Source organism: Nasonia vitripennis, chromosome 4 (assembly GCF_009193385.2).
Source record: "Nasonia vitripennis strain AsymCx chromosome 4, Nvit_psr_1.1, whole genome shotgun sequence".
In the NCBI taxonomy this organism is placed as follows: domain Eukaryota; kingdom Metazoa; phylum Arthropoda; class Insecta; order Hymenoptera; family Pteromalidae; genus Nasonia; species Nasonia vitripennis.
The window spans coordinates 8,567,812-8,591,601 of record NC_045760.1 but is presented as its reverse complement, the minus strand read 5'-3'; the positions used below and the strand labels follow the sequence as shown (position 1 = coordinate 8,591,601).

Genomic DNA, 23,790 nt, shown 5'->3' with positions numbered 1-23,790 from the left:
AAACAATTTTATATTATTTATCGATACATAGAACTTATCGATGGTTTTTCTTCAGCTAACAGTGGTATCATTCGCTGCTCTCGTTTTTTGTTTTTTGGTTTATAATGTCATTATACGCGCTAATTGTATAATTCGCCAAGTGTGGATTATACTCTCTCGCCGTATGATACATACACAAGAATACATCGTTTGTTTTACTTTTTTTATTTTGTTCATAATCTCATCTCAACTCCCCGCACTCTTACTTTTGCTCATCAATCTCTCTCTCTCTCATCATCATTATTATTATTATTCTTGCGCTCAAAAAAAAGAAGTATACAGAGCTAAAGTTTCGTGTGATATACATTTACAGGCTTAATCACTTCTTTTCTTTTTTGTGTTTTTTTTTCTCATTAATTCTGGAATTCATGGTACATTTTTTTTTGTTTATACGTCGAGCAAACATTATACATTATACACCGTTAAATCGATATACAACTTGGTAAGGGCATGACCTCCATTCACTTGATGCGGTTCGTGTGTGAGTGTTTATGTGCGTGTGTGTGTGTGTGTGTGTGTGTGTGTGTGTATATATATATATATATATATATATATATATATATATATATATATATATATATATATATAACTTTCTGTTTGTGAGTTTTTCGCGCCATCTCCTTTTTTTGTTTAATCATTTTTTTGTATTGTTTTATTTTCTGATAATTATTGGAATTTTTATTTATAGTGTATATTTTACTTATTTAAATATATAATATAAAGGATCTTCCTTACGTACTTTCTTGACCTGGAATGTGTCAACGCGCGACATCAACTTGCTTTGGGATTCGCCGAAAATAATTATAATCGATCCAAATGCCAATCTTTCATTCAATACATACAGCGTATAGATCATGTATATAAGATTATAACGAATAATACATTTCTGGACTAAACTCTGCACGGTTTTTTTGGCTAAAATGCGCAAATCAGGTAAAAATTTGTAAAACTCATAAAACACATAGCTTGAAAGCGCAGCGCCTAGGTTACGCTCTTATCAAAGTAGCTTCTTTGCGCAACTATCCATATTATAATATGTATATGTACACGTACATGCACAAATGCCATGTACATACGTAAATCTATATGAGCGCAACGGAGTCGTCACGAACTCGAGGATTTACGTCTTAATTGCTGCACTTTTTCGCTCCGCGAGCCCTCGAGTTGATGAAAAACTCCGTCGCGCATTATTCCCTTTTTTTTTTGTTAAGGTACATCACGAAGCGTTAATATATTTATAACTTGCATTCTTTCAGCTCAACTCGTGATTATTATGTATAATTTCATATAATATAAGCTTGTTTGCTTGATTCGCCTTTTTTTCCTTGCTTATATCGGTACAAGGTGCGATTTATCGTTACAGGTGTGATTCCTTGGGTTCCTCCCTCGCGAATACGTAATTTTTATTTTGCTCTCACACGGATTATTATGCGTACGTGTATACATGATGGGTTTTTGCTTGCAAGTGCTTTCGTAGTCGTGCTTCGCTACGTTTTGCGTTTATAATATGTCTTTTGACCGGTAACGTTTCACAGAACTCCACCGTTGGGTGTCTCTTAACATTTGTTATATTTATATAGTATTATAGTTTATAGCATTGTTATATGTGATCAGTTCTCTCGTAACTTTCTTTGCTGTTATGTCGTATATGGAATTGCATTTGCGTCTTCGGATATTATAAGGTCACAAAAGATTACCACCTTTCGCTAAAATTTTTACAATTATAGTCTCTACACGCGGAGAAACCTGATGGCATCAGGTTTCGAATTTAAATCTATAGTTTGTGTACTCTGAAGTGGATCAAACAAATTTTCGCGTGCTTTAACAGGTCTTTCGGCTTGAATTGGCTCCATGATACTTGAATTTTTCTCTCGAATCCTCACTATTTATATAATCTCGTATTTTATTATAGTATAATATATGTATAATACGCCCTATCGTAAACCTACAGACTGAACCTACAATTAGGTATAGACATAGTACAGTATAATAATCTCACCGGGTAGTGACTTCATTATTTTCTCATACACTTGACGCGCGTCATTTTATATTACCTATATATCATATAGTATGTTATAGTCATTATTATCGATACTTTTCTTTATAATTAAATAATGATCATTCAAATTTGTTTTCGCTATTAATTGTGGTTTATAGTGTTTGTCTGCATTTATATTTCGTTTGTTCGTTCTGGCAATCACGTGGTGCACGAATACGTTATATACTGAGATCACAAGCTGGAAACTCGCGTTTCTCGCCGCGAGTTTCGTCGAAACCTTCGTTTAATTAGATAATTCTTCTTTAAATCATTAATTTTCCTTAACACGCTTCTTACTATAGATATATAGCACATACGTTAAAACCTGTATATAATACTTTTCCCGGTAATAGTTAAGGGTTGTTGCCTTTTTGCTAATCGCCTAAATTAAATCATCTGGTCGGAGAAGCTTTTATTTATTGTACACACGCACACGTTCTTTACATCGATTTCCGAAACTTAAATATCCCTAAAAATATAAAATACTTTCGAATTTCGAAACTTTTCCCCAAGAAAAAGTAAACCGAGCAATGTTATTCTTCCATTTCATAATTTTTCGGCTTACAATGCCACGAAATGAAAAAAAAAGATCTGTGTGTAGCTCGAAGCTACAGTATATAGTAGACTGACCCGATTTTCGTGTTTTCACGCGCGCGCGCGCGCATAAAATGGAAGAAAAAAAAACTTGACTGCTACAAGCACGGGATCAAAGCACGATGCGTGTGACGGTATGTTTACAAGTGATATACGTGAATTTATGTGTGGAGATATAATATGTACATACACGAGTTGTACGATGGACTTATCCGGGGGGAATTACGACGGAGGAGGACTAGATTTTTCTCGTATCTCTAAAGACGCGGCGATCATTCTCTCTGGTTTATACTTTTTGTGTATTTTTTTCCTTAACGTGTAACGCGCTCACAACTTGTTTTCCTTACGCTGATAAAATCCTTATCGAAGTGAGGAAAAGCTTCGCTGATACAATAAAATGTCGGTTCTATATTATCATCTGATAAGTCTTCGATTTCCTGACTAGTTACTTATTTATTTCAATAAACCAACTATATAGAGTCGACCTTCTGGAACAACATTTTATTGCAAATACGAAGCAGTCCTATTTCGTACGTTTAAATGCATGACCACTTTATGCACTGGAGATTCTCCTTATGCTCATTAAGATTACGAACAAATGCATACAATGAGAATCCTAATGTGATATCTGCAAATTATTGCAACATCATTATTTTTTATACCTATCATACTTAAATTTGTGAAACTATTTTCTTATCTATTTAATGCTTATCTAATTTATCACAATCATTTTTATGTCAACCTAACTAAACTATATCGTTCTATCCTATAATAACTGTGAAAATCACCAGGTGATAGTAAAAACAAAAAACGTCCATACTTTTGTATAATGACTTAAAAAAACTAAATCCTTTGTATGTAGTCTTAAGCATCGAACTCAGGCTTTTAGGTATTAATGGAAATGATAAAGTACCATGTAGGTACACACTGACAAATAACGACTTAACTATCTTTAATGCCTAATACCTTAAGGACTATGACTTTTATTCACACGATAGTGAAGATCAGTGAAGATCGTTCATTCTTACAAGCTATTAGTGGGACTAGAGGTCACTCTTTGGATCCTTATTCAGGAACGAGAAAAATGTCGAACGAAACGTAGAACTTTGTCGAACTGAAACTTACAAGTCTATGTGTCCTTAACTCTAACATACGCCTATTATATGCTGAACTTGTTCCGATTTATATTCGAATGCTCTGGATGTGTGTATAATATATCGTCGAGATATGTGGGTTAGAAGCGTTTTCCGTTCGTTTCTTACTTATATAATCGCTTAAATTTTGTGTTTAAGTACTCTAGAGGTGCGACGAGCCGATTTCGAGCGAACTCGTAAAGTCAGCACGTCGATTTTTCTTACTAGTTAAGCTTACGATCAAATATTTGGTTTAGCCATGTCGTCGCCAGTGGCGGACGATGTTTAATAATGGGGCGAAGCTTTTGCGCTTTTGCCTAAAACAATATAATTTTTCAAATCATAAGACTTATATGACTAGTTTTTGCTGATGCAGCGATCCTTTATAAACACTCAATAACCGGTGAAATTTATTCAGGATTGATATCGTTCTTTTTTTGAATATTCACCGATAGTAACGTATCTTTGCATCGAATGGAAAGAGCTTAAATAAACTTTCTCTGAATTCAATTCAATTTATCAGAAGCGTGTGTGTGTTCGATAATAATACGAAAATATTGCTTAAAGTTTCAACAAGGTATTATTTAGGCTCTTTCTTCCTTTTATTACTCGTAACTATTCAATACTCTACTGGCTTCAAGCTAAGTAATACTTTAAGTTATGATTCCCTGAATTCATCTTAGAGTTAAACGCATTTTCGCACGCATCAACCGAAACAGTCCACACCTAGGCACCGCAAAATAAACGAAACGCGCGCACGTTACACACTTCCACTCAAACGAAGTCGTTATATGCTACAAATAAACTAAAAATAATCAAAATATAAATAAATAAATACTAGATTTGGTGGAATTGAATTTTTTCACTCGCACGCGTGCACTTTCGAGGCGCAAGAAGCACGACAACCACAATATTGGCCAACTTTTATAGCTTACAATCTTAGCACGTCTTCTCAATAAAGTGTTTACATATCATATATATATATATGATATATAATGTGGACAAGCGTGAGACTTCAACAACAACAACGAGGCTACAATGTAGACTTGATATTTTTTTCTCTTATACACATTGTCGGAATAAACGTCGAAGGCAAGTGTTGGATCTCTATCTTGTTACATACGCAGATTATAGGAAAAAAATGGTCGTTTGTCTTTGTCAACTACATATGCATAATAGAAAGGAACTCTATATGACACTCAAGCGCTAGGATGACTGCATACTCAATTCGACAGCATTTCGCGAAAGAAAATTTGCCACTGAAGAATATTAGTAAATAATAATATACGTCCTACAAATATGGAATTTGAACTTTTAAAAAATCGAGGCAGTCTTCAACAATCTTCGTCAACGGTGAAACAAGGCTTCGACATAGCGGGCGAACAATTGCAGAACGAACGCGTGAAGCTATAATACTCTCTTTCGGTTTTCATCGTTACATTTTTGTATATATTTCACACGATAAATATATATGTATGTGTAAGTGTGTGTGTCCAAGCGACGAAAAAACGGAAAGGAAAAATCAGTATTGTCCTTGCTTCATCGAATCAACGAGGCACGTACAGTTTATGCGCGGTTTTTTTACATTTTCTTGTTCCCTTTCGATACGTAACTTTCTCTCTCTCTCTCTCTCTCTCTCTCTCTCTCTCTCTCTCTCTTCTCGTTTATCTATACGACTTTAATCTGCTATACATGTTGCAACATCGACAAACAAAATGCGCTACGTCAACCGAATGTTCAAGCGAAGATTTAGTAGGGATACGTGTTTCTCGTTGTCATTTCACAGCTCTATTCTGGTTTTGCTCAACAACAAAATTGTACAGGTATAAGTTATACAGGGGATTGCGACTATGGAAACAAAGGTAGCTATACTATCAGAGCAAATAAATCACGATTATAAAGCAACGAAAACATCGTCAGCGATCAAGTTGTATGTACCTCATCAATCGTATATATTACCGTTAATTACACAAAAACGAGCGAACGAACAACTCGGACTCGCGAAGTCAACTATGTATATAGGTAGAATATTCTACGGTTACGCAAAAATGGAACTTCATCGCCATCAAAATCGAAGTATAACACGATATATAATATAATGCTCCGCTATAATATATGCCCTATGCGTCAACGATATACTTATTACGTAACACTACACAACACAACATAACAGCGTGCAAGTTTCTCCTCAAAGTCATCATCATCATCGACGTCTTCTTCATCAGCTTCACAACTTTTGGATTCGCAATCGTGTGTCCGGCGTGAAAAATCAACCTGCCGGAGAGAGTAAAAATTCAATTTACAATAAAACATCCTCGAGCCATCTCATCTTTCGTAATCAAGCGTCGGATGTACGGCAAACAATATGCGCTAATAAAGAGTACACACGATATGAGCCGTTGCTATAATAAGCGCGAAGAAGAGACGGCCGGAAAAATCCCGCGTCTTTTATGAGCCGAGCACTCGAGGCATGAAAATTGCGAATTTAGCGTACAATGGAAAACGGAGGTCATATAGCCGTCGAGGCTCTTAAGACGCACACTACGACCTCCAAGTCTCTATATCGAATTAGTCGCGGCTCTCTCGAATACACGTGTACGCGGATCTATGTTTACCAGCGATGATTATAATAAATTTTCAAAAGATTTCAGCGGGTTGATTTTTCGACGCTGATGGAGAGATGCTGTACGCACGTTATGCGACTTAATCGGACGAGTCGGAATCGGAGGCTGCGTGATCGGTGCTCTCGTCGTGAGACTCGCCGCTCGACTCTGGAATCGTCTTCTTTGGTGTACTCAGCGACGTCGAGGTGGCTGTGATGTAGGCGCCTGGACCTTCGCCCTGTGTGTGCTCGATACCGACCCTTTGGAATGGAAAGAAGATTTTTGTTTTTTAGTTTTAAGTTTGTAATTCAGAATTCTTGGTTTTGCTGATGGAAGATTTAATTGGAATTATTATAAGCAGTAATCCGTCGTACTGATTGTGGGATTATTCGCGCGTAAGTAAGATGGAACAAGTTTAAGTAGAACGAGAGCCCACTATGGTAAGGCGATTATAGAAGTATTTTAACGAGGCTTACTGTTTCTAACTGAGGCCAGGATAGAACTTTTTTAGAAGAAAAGAATACAATAGAAAATTAAGAATAGATTTATCTACGAAATATAGTGAACGACTTTGTAACAAATGACTTTTGTACAAGCTAAAAGGGATCACAGCCATACGTATGCATTCAGATATCACCGCTTCAACAGATTTAAAAAAAAAACTCGAAACGTCATTGACATTGCCAATCACGCGTATAATCCTTTAAATCCCCGACCTTAGTAAATCGACGCGTCACCGCCTCAGGGCACAGACGCGATAACAAAACCCAACTATTACCAACACACTCCTCCATTGTTGTATTAGAGAGGCCGACACAGCTTGTATACATATAGTTGCGCAAAGCGATACCCCGCACGACGCGTAGATTAATCAAAGGTTTCTCAATTGCCGAATAACTTTCACGCGATGAGCGCGACGTTCGAGCCTCGGAATGAATTTGAGATTCGTAGATGTAAGAGGTATGCGTATATCTACTGCACCCGAGGCCATCACGACTTTTGTAAGGTGAACCCATACTGCGTCGTTGACTTTATGGGGTTTGCGCGTCTAGAGCGTTACCCTAATGGCTCAATTACTGAGAGAAACGAGAGGACCAATTATTTCTGATCGTAAGTTTAAGAACGTTTATAAAGTAATTTTTACTACTAACCTGTACTCGTGACGCGACAGATTCCTGACGTACTTCTCCGGCGGCGCGTCGCTGTCAAAGTTCTGGAAGCTGACACTACGTGCCGTCGTGTGGGACACCTGGGTAGCCGGCATCGTGAACTCTACGTAGGCATACTCGGACAGCTTCTCCGGAATCTGGTCGTACGACGTCAGGTTCATGCGGCAGACCAGCTGGTGCGTCGTGTAAGCGCCTGAAAATTACATTCAATGCGTAATCCTCGATAATCAACGGTATACGTATAGAATATTCATAAATTAATTTGCGTTTGATGAATGAAAAGTTGAAAAGTGCGGTATAGTTCGCGAAAGGTAAAAGTATTACAAGTATGTATACGCGACTAGTGCGATCAGTAGTAACGGCCGGATCGATACGGACGCCTTGGACTACTGATCAATATTCAGAGGTTCATCGTCCTAATATAAAGTTAGAGTCGTCGGCGCCAGTGCGAGTTTTCTCGAAACAATGGTAAACTCGTAAAGATTGTTATGAGCGCTGCTTTAATTCGTATATTTAAAAAAAAAAGAACCTTATTAACCATTAATTATGCACTACTTTCTAAAGCTGAAACTTTCTTTTAGGATATATTACACTCGAGCGCGCTAGCTGCAAAAATTCAGTTTTAAAAGTAGGTTTATCGTCGCGTAATTAGCGAAATAAATTTTGGTTTTAATGTTTACTGCAGTTAGGTAAATAAAAAGCAGATTCTATTACCTTGTCCTTCCTTGGGCAGACGCGGCATCCTCCAGACAATAGCGTGATGTTGATGCTCATACTTGGCCTGTCCAGAGGTGACCTCCATGAGCTGAGGCTCGAGTGTGTCGACGGCGCCGAGGAACCTCTCGATGCCCTTGATCTTTCCGGTGCGTCTGTGGGCGGACTTGACCGAGCCATACCTGAAGTGCTTCTCCACGCGGAACAGGTAGATCCAGCACTCGGGAATCGGGAAGCGGACCATCACGTCCTCGCAGGGAACGCGACCTAGCTTCCGGGACGCAAAACCTGGTACCAGAATGTCGGCCCGAAGCTCGACCTGCAAGTTTTTCAAATGAAAGATCTATAAGTTTACGTTCGATAGTGCGTATATGATTAACTTATGTAAAGCTTTCTTTGTTGCACTACAAGCATAAAGCTTCGTGAAAGCTCGTTTTATCTTTACGATGCATCGCAGACATAAAGGTCGGTGTTTTAGTATACGAGTCAATTCAAAGAAAAGTTAACGACACCGAGATTGTGTTTACTCGGTGTGTATAAGGAGGAAGCGTAGGAGTCAGGCCATTTACCTTATTGCCAGTAACGCACATGACGGCTTTGAGTTGCAGTGGCAACTCGCGATTCCGTGGCGGCCTCACGCGGAACCTCATCAATTCGATGTAACATGCGTCCGGTGGTTTGAACCTTTTTGTTAGTGAACAAAATTATTAGTATGTTAGGGTCGTTATTGTCAATCGCAACAATGTACACAGCAAAAACGAGCGTTTGAGTATTATTAGAGACACAAGGAAAAAGCGGAAAATTACTTCGTATATTATGCAAGTATAAAAGGGCTTACTTGATGATTCTGGATTTTTCATACTCGTCCTGCTGGACACAGGCGTGAAACTCGACGTTCTCGAGTCGGATCCACTCCTCCGTGGCCACTGGGATAATGTCGTGCCTGCCGACGACCTCTTTGCCCTGTCTCCAGATGTCATTGATTCCCAACTCCACGTCGGGCATACCTGGAAATTTCAAATCGTTCTAGTAACTCATAACTCGAGAGTTGAAAGATAAGAACCGTTAAGATATTCCGATAGACTTACCAGAAAGAAAACCAAGGAAGAACAGACGAACGCGCGCAATCTGCTTGTCGACGTGTCCGTCGGCGGCCTGTTCGACGTAAAGCTCGTCCACGACGTTGATCTGCACCTCCTCCATCTTGTACTGCAAAGCTCTGTCCCTGTGGACCTGAAGCCTGAAAAGAGCCTCTTCGATGGCCACCGAGAACGTCTTCATGTCCTCGTAGTTTTGTGAGCCGAGCTTGAACAGCTGCGAGATCTAGGTTGAAAGAAAGTTGTTATGATGAAAACTCTGGACATTTAATTTTACTGAGGATGAAGGAACTGGCGAGTATGAGAGCTTCGAGTCTGATGGCGAGAGAGTAATGGAAAAGTTTTCTAATACTGCAGAGAACTCATTGTGCTACGGTGCTATAGGACTATAGATGGTTCTATACACTTCGCGCTGAAAATTGGTAGCGAATTACTGGCGCTGGCTTTATAGCTTGACGGAGTTTGCATTGTTCCTTTTTTATAGGAGATCGTTAAAACGTAACGTGATATATTAATTTTACCTGTATTTTAAAACTATAATAAGATTTATGTGTCTGTCTGTTAAAGCTTGAAATTAGTCTACGTATGTCCATTACTTTCTCACCTACCTTCCACTCGAGAATTTCGAGATTTCTTGCACTTGAGATGAGGATGACGCGTGTGCGTATGTGTGCAAGTGATATGAGACTGTACATCGACGAGTTTGCAAAAACTTATATGGGTATAACTAATGCAAAGCTAGTAATAAGTAATCGGCCACTATGTGTGTATTATTTAGCGCATCTATATAGCAAAAAATCAAATTATGCATATAATAGGCGCTCGGCAATGTAACACATGATCATCGCGGAAGTTACTATGATGAGCGACATTTGTGTATTATGTGCGTGCATTTCATGTTGTGTCATTATTTACTTACGTCGATATCGAACTACTCTATAACGACCGTAATATTTCAGTGCCGCGAACGCTCTGCACGTTACAAACACACACGTTATAGCCTTCGTTGAAAAGAGTCATCATCGGTTTTTTATTCTCATAATATGCAAGAATCGAATACAGATAATACAGTGTATACAAGAGATAGACATAAATCGAGAGAGAGAGAGAGAGAGAGAGAGAGAGAGAGAGAGAGAGAGAGAGAGAGAGATAGAGAGAGAGAGAGAGAGAGAGAGAGAGACAGAGAGGAAACGTTTTTCAAGTTGAACGAGATTTAAACCATCAACGCTCGAACGATGCTTGGCCAATATGACGACGAAGAGGCTTTTTTGCGTGATTTGGGAGGAACCACGTGAGAGAGTCTCCTCGAGATTATATTGCAAACAGCCGCGCGGTTAGTACTTAAAAACGCTGGAAAAAAATTACGCATCGGGTGTCGGATTGAAAAAAAAATTGCAGCATATTTAAGCAATTCGAAGGGCCCCAGTCCATTATTTTCGGTTTACTTTATCTTGGGATAAAGCTTACTATACATCGAAGTTGATACGACGTTTAATGTCGAGTTAATTCAGTTCGAATGAATCAGAGTAGTTGTCAAGTTCAGTGTACAGTAAGGGAAAAAATGCTGCGTGCTTATCGAATGTCAGGGTTTAATCATCGCTAAACTCAAAAACGAGAAGAGACGTCCAGAATCTCCAGTGTACAACAGTTTTAATGTCGACCTCGGAATACCACCGAACACCGCGTGTTATCAACTCCTAAACTATGTATGCAATCAACGTGGTATTCCAAGGACGAACCAACCTAAATGCGACCTGAACCCAACATACCTGTGGCGCGTGTTCAACCGGCAGCCCCAACTTCTTCAGATCACTTCCAAACTCCTTGACACCCTGATAATCACCCTGAATGGCGTAGGCAGCGAACTGACTGAGTTTGTTCGTAATTCTCTCGGCCTTGGTAACCTGACCAGGTCTGACACCAGGTCGCTCCTTGTACAATATGTACTGCAGCTTGACGGTGAATATTTTGCCGTACTGGTCAAACTGCTGGGCCGCGATATCCGAGACCGAGTAGCAAGCCAGCAACGGCAATTCTTGGAAGGGATCTTTGTCGCCCTTGCTGTTGTACAGCTGCAGCACTGGATTGTCACCCTGGTAGACGAGCTTGGCGAAGATCTTCTTCCAGAAACGTTGACCCGTGATCTTCTTCTTGATCGGCTGGCGAAGCTGCATCTCCCAGCCGTCGCCGGTGTAGGTGACGCGGGGAAAGTCCTCGAGGGGTTGACTGACGTCTTCGTCGAACAGTGGTGTTGGTGGTGTTTCCTGAAGTGTTTCAAGACGGTTAGATCTGTTCCTTAGGTTCGGATATTAAAATATTTGATAAGCTCACCTGAGAATCGGTCCTGGTCATTTCGGAAGGTAGGGCAGCTTCGGTTGGAAGGACGGCTTCCTGGGCAAAGCCGCCGGATTTGTCAAAGGGGTTGAAGCGCGGCGAGGTGTCCGCGTACGCAGTGTTCATTGGGCTCTTGGGTGGTGGCGCCAGAACTGGAACCGGTCCTCCTTCCATGACCCCTGTTGCGTCGCCGTCTTTTGGCCTGTTGAAAATCGTATTTTTTGTTATTACGAAATAGCAATATACACCTATGGAATATCTCCCTTGATACTTGAATTTCAGAGTGAAATAATTTAACCGAGAGTTAAATTTGAAATTCATGAAAAAGCACATAAGACGCAGAATGATTAACCCTGAACCAGGAATATTGCGGTTATGCGAACTTTATAAATTCGGTCACGTTTCATGCAAAGCTCTTCAAATAAGAAACTGACGAGATTTTAAAATTTTAAAAACCATGAACCGGAGAAAACGAGACTTACTTGATGAACACACTGAAGTCTGGACCTTCATCCGAATCGGCAGAGTCTCGCCTTCTCGCCGTGACTTCTGGTGGCGGTGCAGTCATGCTCAGGAAGGAGTCGAAACCATCGGCCTCCTCCCCAAAACCGGTCACCGGTTCTGTGCTTACTGCACCCGAAGAATCACCCCATACTGAAATAAAGAAAAAATTAGTACTTCATAAATTCACTAAAAACTTTATGGCAGGTATATCAATTCAGCATAGCTAACACCACCTCTACCCACTCAACCCATCAACACACCCCTTCCTAATAATCCTGAATTGATTTCTCACTTAACGCCAAGACTATCAATAAAATGAAATCAAAGTGACTCACCATCGCTGCTGGTGTCCATGGCAGTGTGCGCGGGAGCGGCGCCACCGGTAAACGGATCGAAGAACGGATCGCCGGTGTTTGCTTCGGGCTCCGCGGCCTTGTCGAACTTGGAAGCGAACGCGTCGAAAGCATCGCCTGTTTCCTCGATCGCTTTCGTCGTCGCGGCAAAGCTGTCGTCAGCTCTGTATACATATTTTCATGGTTATCAGATATTAAAGGAGCGATTTGTGATTTGAAATTGGGCTGTAGCAATTCGTCGGAAAAATAAAAGCTTGGTAGTAGCTAACAATCAACGTGTACTTATTGCAAAGAACTTTATGAATAAAGATTGAAATTACGTGTACGACGTTAAAACTTCATTCCGAGCTACTAAGAATGTAAATGGAATGCGCAAACTCTCAAAAGAAGTGTACCGCGCGCATTTCCATTAGAACATCTTCTTCGACAAGCGAGCCGCATCGTCTTTATTGATCGTAATTACCTGTAACCAGCCGATGGAAACTCGGTAGTGGAAGCCGGGCTAGCCGACATGTAGTCGGTGGTGTCTTGCGCCGTTTGGGCGCCACCGCCGAAGTCTCCCAGGAGATCCGCGAAAGCACTGCCAACGCCTCCCGTGGGAGCAGCGGCGATAGCTGTGGTGGACGTCATCGTCGTCTGCGGCATGGAATAGAAGCTCGAGGCGTCTACCGATGGTGTCACGGCGCCGAAAATACCCGCCGGCGTGTGGGCTTCCGGCTGCGGCTCCGGCACTGGAGTGGCGAACTCCGCTGCCCTCGATGTGGTAATTTCCGCTGCGGGTTGGGCTGAGAACGATAAATATTTTGTGTCGTTTATCAATTCGAATTCTTTTTATTAGAGGGATTAGAATATCACACTCACCGGCAGGTGGCGACCTGGTGGTCAACGAGGGCCTCTTCTCCTGGACGAGACTGGGCTCGAACATTTGCCCCGCATCCTGCGCTCCGACATCGGAGAACGGGTTATCCGACAACGTCGACGTCGCGGCGGGCGGGCTGAACAGGGTCGCATCCGTCGCCGTCGGCGTGACGCCGACCCCGGCCTCCTGGACCTGAGCCGGCGCCTGGGCCGGCGGCGCGTCGAACAGACCGAGCATGTCCTGCGTGTTGTTGCCCGCCGCGTCCGGTTGATCATCAGCAACCTTCGCGGCGTCGTGGATGAGGTCTGGCACGCTGCCATCGACGTCGAGGAGGTCGGCGAAGCTGTGCTCCGGCGTCGGCGAGGGCGAGTGCATCAGCGTTGGACTGGGCGTCCTTGTAGCTTGCAGCCGGTCCAGCATCTGGTTCGAGGTCTCGTCCATGGCCCCGGTGACCGAGAGGATCAGGTCCTTGGTGTTCCTGGGCGGCGGCGGTGGACCCGGTCGAGGTGGTGGCGGTGGACGCGACGGTTTGCTCGGGGGCGACGTCACCGGGGTCGCCTGAGGCGGACTGCTCAACTGCACCGGTGTTGCTGCTGCTGGCTGGACCGGTTCGTCGCCGAAGAGGTCTACCGTCGTCACTGGTTCCGGAGCCTGGGGCACCGCCGCCGCCTCGGGGCTCACGAAGGATGTGGGCTCGGGCTCTGGTACCACTGCCGCTGCCTCCATTCCGAAGGAGGCGAAGGGGTTGGTCGAGTCCGTCGGTGGCTGGTACGTCTGGTCGGTCACAAAGTTGAAGAACGGGTTGACGTCGGCACCAGCCGTCGCCTCCTCGGCCGGAGCGCTGAAATCCTGCAGGAAGGGGTTGGATGCCTGCGCCATCGAGGCGTCCGGGGCCGGGTAGTCGTCCATGAGGAACGGATTTCCACCCTTGGAATCCATGGTTGGGTATCTTTCTTCCTACTGATTTAACCGAACGTTTGATTTACTTGTTGATCAGCTCGGACTCGAGCAGCTTCAGCTCGGTTTTGGTGGGGTCCACACTGGCGAAGCTGGTGTCGAACGGATCAATGTCCTCGGCAGCAAAGTCACTGTCCTGAAGCGGGGTCAAGATCTTGCCGCTGGGCACCTCCTGGGTGTCCAGGCAGAGGATATCCTTGTCCTTGGCCTCCTCTGCACGAGGGTCAAAGTCTGGATCCTCTTCAACGATGGACTTCTTGATCACCTGCTCAATGACCGGATGGAGCTTGATGGGACCAGGCTCGGGTACCTGGCTGAGCTCGTTTTCCAAAAGCTTGAGCTCGGCTTTACCCGGTAGGATGTCTGTGGCGTGAGAGGTGTCGAAGGGGTCCTTGTACGAGAGCTCGACTTCCTCTTCGATGGTACTAGGCTTGACGTTGGGCGCCAAAGGCTCGACAGGCACCTCGACGTCGGTGTCTAGGATGCTGTCCTGTCGCTTGTCGAGAGCCTTCCTCTTGTTGATCAGAGACTCGATGACGTCGGAACTCTTGACGACGTTCGATCTACCGGTGACTGTTCCAAAATCGCTCTGACGTCGGTTCTGCGGTTGAGCTGGCTGTCCGGATCTGGGATCGAAGTCGTGGTCGCTCAAGCTGTGGGTGAGACCCGTGGCGACTGGATCCTCCTGGAGAAGCTCGGATTCGATGAGCTTGAGCTCTGTCTTACCGGGCGCGGTGCTAGGTACGAAGCTGGTGTCGAAGGGGTCAACCTCGGTTTCGTCTAGTTCCTGCTCTGGAGGAAGAACCTCATCCAGGGACTTCTGCGGATAGTACGGCGTCAGAGGTTTGCCTGGTAGAGACTTTTCCTCTTCGCTGGAAGCTAGAAGATCCGGTTTCTTCGACGGAGTGGGTAACTCGAAGGCTACGGTCTTGGGTAAAATGTCGAGCGCCTCAGGTCTCGAGGGTTTCCTGCCCTTGGTTACGGCCTGTGCTTGAAACTCGAAATCCTCTTCCTTCACCTGGAACTGAACTTCAGGCGTTGGTGTAGATCCTCTGGATATGGATGGTGGTCTCGGCGGAGGTGGTTTCTTCTTCTCCGGTGCCGGTGCCTCCTCTGCTCTGGGGTCAAAGTCGTCGTCGTCTAAGTCGTCGAGTGCCGATTTCTTGACCTCGCCAAGAAGCTCCTTCTCCAAAAATTTCAACTCTGTCTTACCGGGTGGCAGCTCTTGAATAGTCGAGGTGTCGAACGGATCGACGTAGGAGATCTCCTCGACCGGCTTGATGGGCTGATCGGCTAACTGGCTGAGATCGGTATTGGATCCCCCTAGAAGATCTTTCTTCGCAACACTGAGAGCAGCCTGGGCTTTGGCTTTTAGGAGTCCAGTCTCATAGTCGCGGTGGAGTCCGCAGGGATCGGTGAGCGAAATCGAGACCTCGGATATAGGGAAATCCTCTAGCTCCTTCTCGATGAACTTGAGCTCGGTCTTGCCGGGCACAAGGTTGTCGGCGATAGTAGTGTCGAAGGGGTCGTCCTCGTTGACGAAGGTGGCCGCCTCGAAGCTTGCCTCGATTATCTCCTCCTGGAAGTCGAGCTTCTCCGGCTCCTTCTCGGCGAACGGGTCGTCGGCTTCCTCTAAAACGACCGGTTCAACCGGTCCGTCAAGGTCGAACTCCTCGTCGTCTAGAACCGGTATCTCATCCAGCAGAGTCTTCGGCTCTAGCTCGAACTCGGAGATGTCAAGAGGCTTGTTCTCCTCGGTCTGATTGTCGCCGTTGGTCGCCGGAGTAACCGGTCTGGTCAGAATCGGCGGGAGTTTGGTAAGGTCGATCGGTATGTCGGGAAGATCGCTGTCGTCGTCGAGCAGAGTCTTCTCGACCTCGACTGGTTCGGCGTCGGCGTCGGGATTGTCTACCGTAACGATCGGCTCCTCGGAGTCGAAGTCACCGAGAAGATCCTGATTCTTCGGCCTGGGCCGATTTCTGCCGATCTTGCAGGTGCTCACGTGGTCAACTCTGCCGGAGAGTACCTCGACGGCATTGCCCAAGCTGACGAGCTTCTTGCCGGTCTTGTCGACGACCTTGAGAACCTTGTCGGCGTTGGAGGTGTCGAAAGGATCGTCGCCAAGTTCCTCCTGAGTCGGGCTGTCGGGAATGTAGGCGAGCTCTACCTCGATGTTCTGAAGCGCATCGACGTAGGTCGTATCGAAGATGTCCTCGTCGGCCGAGTCCTCATGCTCGTTGTCGTCGTCGTCGGGAAGCTCGACGATGCCGTCCTCTGTGACCGGTAAGGCTTTGACCTTATTGTCCTCGGGCTCCTCCTTGAGCTCGATAGGATTGCCGTCCTTGTCGAAGCCCACGTACTTCTTGGCGAGCTCCTGCTTCTTGGCCTGGACCTCGGGATCGTCCTCTGGGTCGGGCTCGGGCTCGGGGGCCTTGCGCTGGAAGAACGAGGTCGACTTGATGCGGTCGAGATCGTCCTGGGTTTTCTTGAGGATCGAGTCGACGCCCGAGGTTAGCGCCTGGAACTTTTTCCACTCGTCGTTGCCTCCAGCGGCTGCGCTGGCCTCGCCGCTGCTCGCTGCTTCCGCTAGCTTCTGCTGGGCCTCTGCCCGCTCGCGCCTGTAACGCTCGAGCTCCTCAGGATCGAACTCCTCGTCGTCCTCGCCTTTCTTGCCTTTCTTGCCCTTTTTCTTCTTCTTCAGGCCCTTGGCTAGCTTGTGCATCCTCTAAGAGCTAACGTGGTGCGGAGGCCTCTGTAACATTATCAACGATTTTCGCTTTGAGTATGGCTTATTTTCATAATTGCAAGCTGGGCTGATTGCCGATACACAGAAAATGAGCTTTTACTGAATCTAGCCGATGGGGTTGCTATCGACGCTTTTATCAATGAAATATGCGGACGCTGAAAGTTTTTGTAAAGCCAGCCTAACGCGTTAAAACTTTGAGCAAGGCTTTCAAATTTTTTCAACTCAGATTTTTCGTACTTTAAACGGCAGTTTGAATGTTAAAGCTCTCCTTTTATTTGTTTTATATTTTCGTACAAAGCTCGATTTCTAAAAGCACCCCATATAACCCAAGCTTTTAATAATAATTCGCTCGTTTTAACCACGTTCACGTTCATTAGCAACGCATGCATCGCGCTTATTTGCAAACGAGGATCGATAACCAAACTCAAATTACAGCCTACACAACAGCCTGTAATTAAAAGGGCCTCGCTTTATAATTACAAAGAGTTCATTAAAGCACCGAAATGAAAATTCAAAGCGTCTATCGTGCTATCGGTTAGACTCTAGCAAAAAATTTTCTGTGTGCAACGATCAAAGTGGCCTTACTTTTGTCTCTTTTGTCTGGCTCACTCGGGATATGTCATATTGCGCGGCGACTTTCTACTTTAACTCTATACTACTGCTCTAACTTCCTACGGGAATATAACAGTGCGTTAGGGTGAGGACATAAGATAGTGAGTTCAACTTCGAGCTTTCACAGATAAGTTATAGATAAGAGCTTCTTTGTGCATTCTAATTTTTTAATTAAAAAATTTGCATAAAAGTGGAACACGCCAGGCATCAAAACATTCGATAAACGTGCAAAAAGTGAAGTCTCTCGCGACAAATATTTACACCGAGACGCACCCCGCTCACCTTGGGACTTCAGAGCAATCGATATAATCAGTGGAGAAAAAAAACAGAACCGCCTGTCCGAGTATTGGCGGAAAGAAAACGAGAACAGGAGGGTTGATTCAGTGCCAGCTGACATATGCGGTCAGTATGCGCAAGGGCTCCCGGACGAATGTATCAACCGCGAAGTCTGCTTTTAGGCGGACGCGAACGATTTAATCGCCTTAAAGGATTTGATGTTAATCCAGCGACGCTGCGCTTCGTTTTTTAGCGCGTCGCGTGATTAGAATCCTTTTTTGTTTTGGGTTGACATTGTGCAGGAATATAATAACGTAGTGAGATGAAAAAAAGCATGCCAACAAAATGCTGATTTTATAATTAAAATGGTATGGTAAATTAAATTTCGTTACGTACAAATGCGAATGTATATTCTGTAACTATATTATAACTATATGTACATGGCAATCTATTACTCTGATTAAATTTTCAAGAAACATGTTCACCTTCTTAAATAAGAGACCATCTCTCCGTTAAATCCCGAGAGCCCTATACAGTCGTCTATAATGAAAAAGTTGAGAAAAATTGTATTATGATGAGAAACACTATGCCATTATACTCCTACCCTCGCGTGTAAATTTGCGCGCGCATGCATTAAAACTAAAATCAAAAGGATAAACGACTCTCGCGCATTTATACTTTCGTACAAATTCCGGCGTAGGTGGCCGGAGGAAATATCTATCGATCCTCCCGCGAAAGACGTAACTGCAAAGTCGGTGCGACTCGTTCTCGGATTAGCGGGTGCGAAAACTTCGCAGCTGTTGAAAAAATGTATATTTTATGTATATTACAAAGGATGCGGAGGAAGCGAGTTCCGCGTTCGTGCGTTTATTGACGCTAAAAGCTTTCTATTATATTAAAGCGGTGAAGTATACGAGGTGCATCAGCTGCATTTTTTGCGAAGTTTGTGTATTAATAGTCATACGTGCGACTGAGGCTTTCCGGCATTTTCTGTGCCTTTATACACAAACACACACACACACACACACACACGTTGAAACATTTATCGATTCGAAGCGCTGATATTAAAAACATCCCTGCAGGCAACAACGACGAAAATGCAATACACTTTTACACCCCTGCACAACGATCGTCGAGCATTTCGCATCAACGTTTCCATAAAGAGAAAAAATACAAGCAAACAGCGAAAAACACAAGCGTTACATCACGCGATACCCGGCAAAGTTGCCTCAAACGAGCAACAAAACGGTAAAAAACAAGGGGGGAAGCTGAGCACACGGTTAACGCAAAGCTTGGATAAACTCGGCAAACTGCTAACTCGATGCAATCCCGTTCGGGACAAGGCGAACTTTTTAATTGATAAATTCTGTTGGCTGAAACTAGTCGCTCTTGGCATCTCGTGTGGACTAGAAGGGGAAAAAAGGAGCAGTATAGTGGTGAAAGCTCATCGATCGTCGGAGTCATGTGTCGTTGCACTTGTCCCTTTAAAACACATATGCAGCGCACACAGAGCAAAGCGAAAAGCCAGTTGGCGTGAGGAGGAGAATCAAAGAGCCCCTGTATAGCTAGCTGCACGTATGAGTAGGAAAGAGAGTTGATAATTAAATCTGACCTAATTTCAGCAGTGTGACTTTTCTCTTTCGGTGCAGGGTGTACGGGGATAGTTCGCTGAGCCGAGATTTTTTCGGGGTGGAAGTGGATTTCCGTGAGGACGCGTTGATTGAAGGGTTCAGCAATGTACAGATATCAAAAACATACAACGATAACCATCAGTATAGATGCATTACGAAGCTTTAGACAGACAAAGCTCCAACAGCCGAAAGCTCGAAATTTCTTCAAGTAGAGAAGCTACCGCTACGGACGGCCAAGAGCAGTACACACACAGTAGTCACGCACACTCAAAAGCTCCCCGTCACTCCCAGAAAACTCAACGTGCCGCCCTTCGCTCTCTCTCTCTCTCTCTCTCTCTCTCTCTCTCTCTCTCTCTCTCTCTCTCTCTCTCTCTCTCTCTCTCTCTGTCGAGCCGGCGGCGCTACACACGCTGCTTCGAGCTTATCGATTACCTCTCCCCTAGGAAACCGCGCGCCGAAAGTTCCTCGTGACGTGGAACGCCGGGACACGTCGCCCGTGTCTCTAATACTCGTATACATATGCCCAGGACATAATGAGCAGGATTACGAGGCGTTGACCTTCAGTATACCGCATATAATAGGACATCAGTTCTCTAAGGACGATGTGTTAACGGGTTTATTGGAGCGAGCGGAGAGGCGAGTTATGTATTTTATACAATCGGCGCAGCTGCTGCGGTGTATTGTTCGAGGCGCGAGCGCGAAAACGGGTAAGTGGGTTAAGGCCGCGTGGATGCGAAGGTGATGCTGGAATATGCACGAGACGTGTATTTTCGGTGATTTCGATCGATCGCGCGCTTTATATCGAAAATAATCCGCCGTCAACAGATTCGAGAGCGAGCTTAGTCGCACACTGTTATGTTTTTATAGGAATGACGCGGAACGCGGAAGAAAAAGCACCCGGCCAATTCTGATGCAATTTGCGCGAGAGGCTCACTGCAGCGGAAGAATTCTTAATTAAAGTTCATTAGCCGCTGCTGCTTCTTTTCTCTCGCGCTCGCGCGAGTGACATTTATACACAGAGGCGGCGAGAGAATGGGTCAGTGGGATATGCAAGCGCAGTGGCGGGACTTTTCGAATCGAGCTTTTAGACGATGTCTCTCTCTCTCTCTCTCTCTCTCTCTCTCTCTCTCTCTCTCTCTCTCTCTCTCTGTTATTGATTATTGGATCTGACGCGGCGAGTTCCAGCGGGGAGACTGCCGATATCGAACGTAAATCACTTGTGCTGTAAGAATAACGGTTTCGTGATGATTATTCAAGATTAGCGCGACACGCCTTGCATTTTTCAATAGAAGTAAATTTTTATTCCCCGAGAGAACGTATCCAATAGCAAATACAATAAAGGCACAACAAACGTCATTGAGGCGGCGGAATTCGATACAGAGCTTGCGAATCTCGATAAGAACCGAAGGCACAAAGCTTCTCGGCGATATGCACAAGAAGAAAATAAAAAACCGAAAACACACAGGTATACACAATATATACTCAACAGCACACTTCCGGCTTCGAGGGAAGAAAAAAATCAATAACACAATGGTCGAAATGAAAGAAGAGACAAGAAGAAGAAAAAAGCGAAGCACCTACTCCTGTGTATATCGCGGATCGATCCTTTAGGTCGTCTCCTCGGCAGCAGCTCCTGCGAGAGAGTGGAAGGAGTGGCCGCTCGTGTTAGTACGCAGAGTCGGACCCCCTACCACCAACACAACGCCGCGCGCGCGGTTGTATATGAACGTCGAGGGGGTGAGCTACGCACGCCAAGCTCTATCTGGTGGGGGAATGTGCTGCTCGCTTGTGGGGCTTTCGGGGAGTTTTTGAGATAATTTTTTTGGTGCGGCTGTGAATAGACCTAATCCTGTATAGTCGGTTTTGTTCGATAATTAACGAAATTCTCGGTTAGCTCGTCGCGATAGTCATCGTTTTACGTCGTTTATTTAGCGAGAGATAGAAGAGAGAAAAGTTGGATGTAAGCGGTTGACTATACTAACGAGCAATTTATTATAGAGGTAAAGTTGCGAAGCGTTGTAAAACAGACAAAAGGACAATGTAGACTATTTTTCATGAGAAAAGCAGATGTCCCAGCTCTGAACTTTCTCAATTTTATCGCAGTATTTATAACGTCGCTCGAACAGAACGTAATGTAATATTTTGCACGGAAGCATACTTAAAGTGTCAAAATGTATCGGCTACTTATTTAAATGGACATAAAATTCGCGTGAAGCCAACCGCGAGGATGTGTGTGTATTATCGTCGAGTTCGAAGAATCCACTGCGCTTATTCTATGGTCGCCGCAGTAAATCATAAAATTACATTGACTTATCGCGAAGAAAAAGAAGAAGAGAAATCGGGGAATATAAAATTTATCAAGTTCAGGAAGTTTGGTTTCCAAACGTCGGAAGAGAACACACAACATGGAGAATCTTTTAACAAATCTTTCGAAAGTGTATGTACAGGGGAAAAATTGAAATGATCAAGTTGTCAAGTTGTATAAGGTGTATAGACCGAGAGAATTGCTGCGCGCATGAAAACAACTCCCCAAAGTTTTTTACTTCTCTTCGCAGAGACGCGCTTATTTAATCAAACTTTTACGGAGCGACGAAAGCTCGACTTGCAGGAGCAATCAAACGCGCGAGAGAACAGTCGCTTTGGGAAATGATAACGTTGGATTCTGAAGAAGCCCTGATATCCAATTTAACTTTCGCCTATGATGGGGTATAATTGACAATCAATATGCAGCCGCGTCGCTCTTTCGAGGGATAATTAATTTCCACACGTCGAATTATAAAACGAATCGAATTAACTTCTTATTTATTTTTTTCAAAAATACCGTTCGACTTTGAATTTTCCGGGGGTTCTTCGAGTATAAGAGTGTATATTGAAGAGCACAGGTGTAATTGGATTTTTCGCTCCAGGAATCCAGTGCTTGCGAGAGCTTTTTTGAGGTTAAACCCTGTGCAGCTTGATCGTGACGCACGAGAGAATGACGAAAAAAGGCCGCGAAAATTCAAAACCGAATTATAGTTGTCCAGAAGCTCAATCCCGGAAAATCAATATATCCCCCGGCGGCGCGAGAAGCGTGTAAAAATAGAACGGCGCGTTTTACAATAAAGAGCCCCTCTCTCTGCAGTCATTGATCAAATGGTCCTGGTGTGCAGACCCGCGTGAATGAGATCCTAGAGAGAAACGCACGACGATGCAAAGAGAGAGAGAGAGAGAGAGAGAAAGAGAAATGGAGACTCGATCAAGGTCAGATGCGCTGCAAAAATCATTAGACGGCACGGAGCAAGTAGGGAGAGAGAGAGTCGACTGCGGGTTGTCCGAAAAGACATCGATTATCAGAGCATCCATTGCAACTGGGCTTCGGGTGAGGGGTGAATATGCGTAAAGTACACAGAAGATACTCACGACTTGCGGCCCATCAACCACACCGATCCCCGGAGCATTTTTTCCGCGTCATGGCCTTGGCTGGAACTGATCTCCTCGTCTCGCACCTTCCACACAACTCTTTATCGTGCTCCCTTGCTTAAACTCGAGGGAGGAACTGTCGAGTTGCTTACTTTCTTTCGAGACGACGTGAGAGAATACGCGTGTGTATGTGTTCGTGTTGCGTGCGAGAGATATACGGCGAGAAGACTGCGACTCGCGGCGAAAAGCTCGCGGCACAGCCGACGTCTCCTGCGTCCGGAGGAGTGGGCCGTTCGTGCGCTATTTCCAGCATCGATCGGCTCAACGAGTGAGCGAGAGAGAGAGAGAGAGAGAGAGAGAGAGAGAGAGAGAGAGAGAGAGAGAGAGAGAGAGAGAGAGAGAGAGAGTAGGTGTACAAGTACGGGGACGGGGGTTGTTGCGCGCATGTGCGATGCTATATACTCTGTATACGTATATATCTAGTGCTGCCGCTGCTGCACTGCCAGAAGAAAGAGAGAGAGAGAGGGAGGGACGCGAAGGCCGACGACTCGAGCGCTACCGGCGTCATGTGCGGGGATATGTATATGCTGCAGGTGGGGGTGGGGTATTATCTGTGAGCGCGTATGGGAGGTGGATTAGGTTTTTGGGGTTTTTCGAGTTGTATAGGGAGTTTGGATTTTGAGAGGTGACGGGACCTATTCGCGACTCTGTGGAGCTATAAGAGCTTGCGAA

General features: G+C 44.6%; 2 protein-coding genes across 3 annotated transcripts; both read right to left on the bottom strand.

Moving 5' to 3' along the window:
- Positions 1 to 1,234: 1,234 nt before the first annotated feature.
- On the bottom strand, positions 1,235 to 23,365 carry LOC100118438 (protein stoned-B). Of its 2 annotated transcripts, none has more exons than XM_032599346.1 (13): positions 23,059 to 23,365; positions 13,440 to 17,146; positions 13,042 to 13,363; positions 12,561 to 12,742; positions 12,204 to 12,375; positions 11,719 to 11,923; positions 11,157 to 11,651; positions 9,379 to 9,613; positions 9,129 to 9,297; positions 8,860 to 8,974; positions 8,291 to 8,609; positions 7,559 to 7,769; positions 1,235 to 6,667 (listed from the first exon to the last, which is right to left on the bottom strand). In XM_032599346.1, exons 2-13 carry the CDS (start codon positions 14,374 to 14,376, stop codon positions 6,508 to 6,510), a joined length of 3,522 nt encoding a protein of 1,173 aa, XP_032455237.1. In that variant the 5' UTR covers positions 14,377 to 17,146; positions 23,059 to 23,365; the 3' UTR covers positions 1,235 to 6,507. The 2 variants fall into 2 exon arrangements, with proteins under 2 accessions (XP_032455237.1, XP_031784782.1); XM_031928922.2 differs by lacking the exon at positions 23,059 to 23,365 and having other exon boundaries at positions 1,235 to 6,078; positions 6,498 to 6,667; positions 13,440 to 14,495.
- On the bottom strand, positions 14,420 to 17,116 carry LOC107981052 (protein stoned-A). The gene has a single exon (XM_032599057.1). It carries the CDS (start codon positions 17,114 to 17,116, stop codon positions 14,420 to 14,422), a length of 2,697 nt encoding a protein of 898 aa, XP_032454948.1.
- Positions 23,366 to 23,790: the final 425 nt, after the last annotated feature.

What these genes read in the sequence shown, in the direction of transcription:
- LOC107981052 (XM_032599057.1), bottom strand. Translation starts at nt 17,116, where the DNA reads ATGCACAAGCTAGCCAAGGGCCTGAAGAAGAAGAAAAAGGGCAAGAAA.
- LOC100118438 (XM_032599346.1), bottom strand. Translation starts at nt 14,376, where the DNA reads ATGGATTCCAAGGGTGGAAATCCGTTCCTCATGGACGACTACCCGGCC. An exon ending in GAAAAATCCAGAATCATCAA is followed by an intron (nt 8,975 to 9,128) that starts GTAAGCCCTTTT and finishes ACTAACAAAAAG; the next exon opens with GTTCAAACCACCGGACGCAT. An exon ending in CTGTCGCGTCACGAGTACAG is followed by an intron (nt 6,668 to 7,558) that starts GTTAGTAGTAAA and finishes TCCATTCCAAAG; the next exon opens with GGTCGGTATCGAGCACACAC.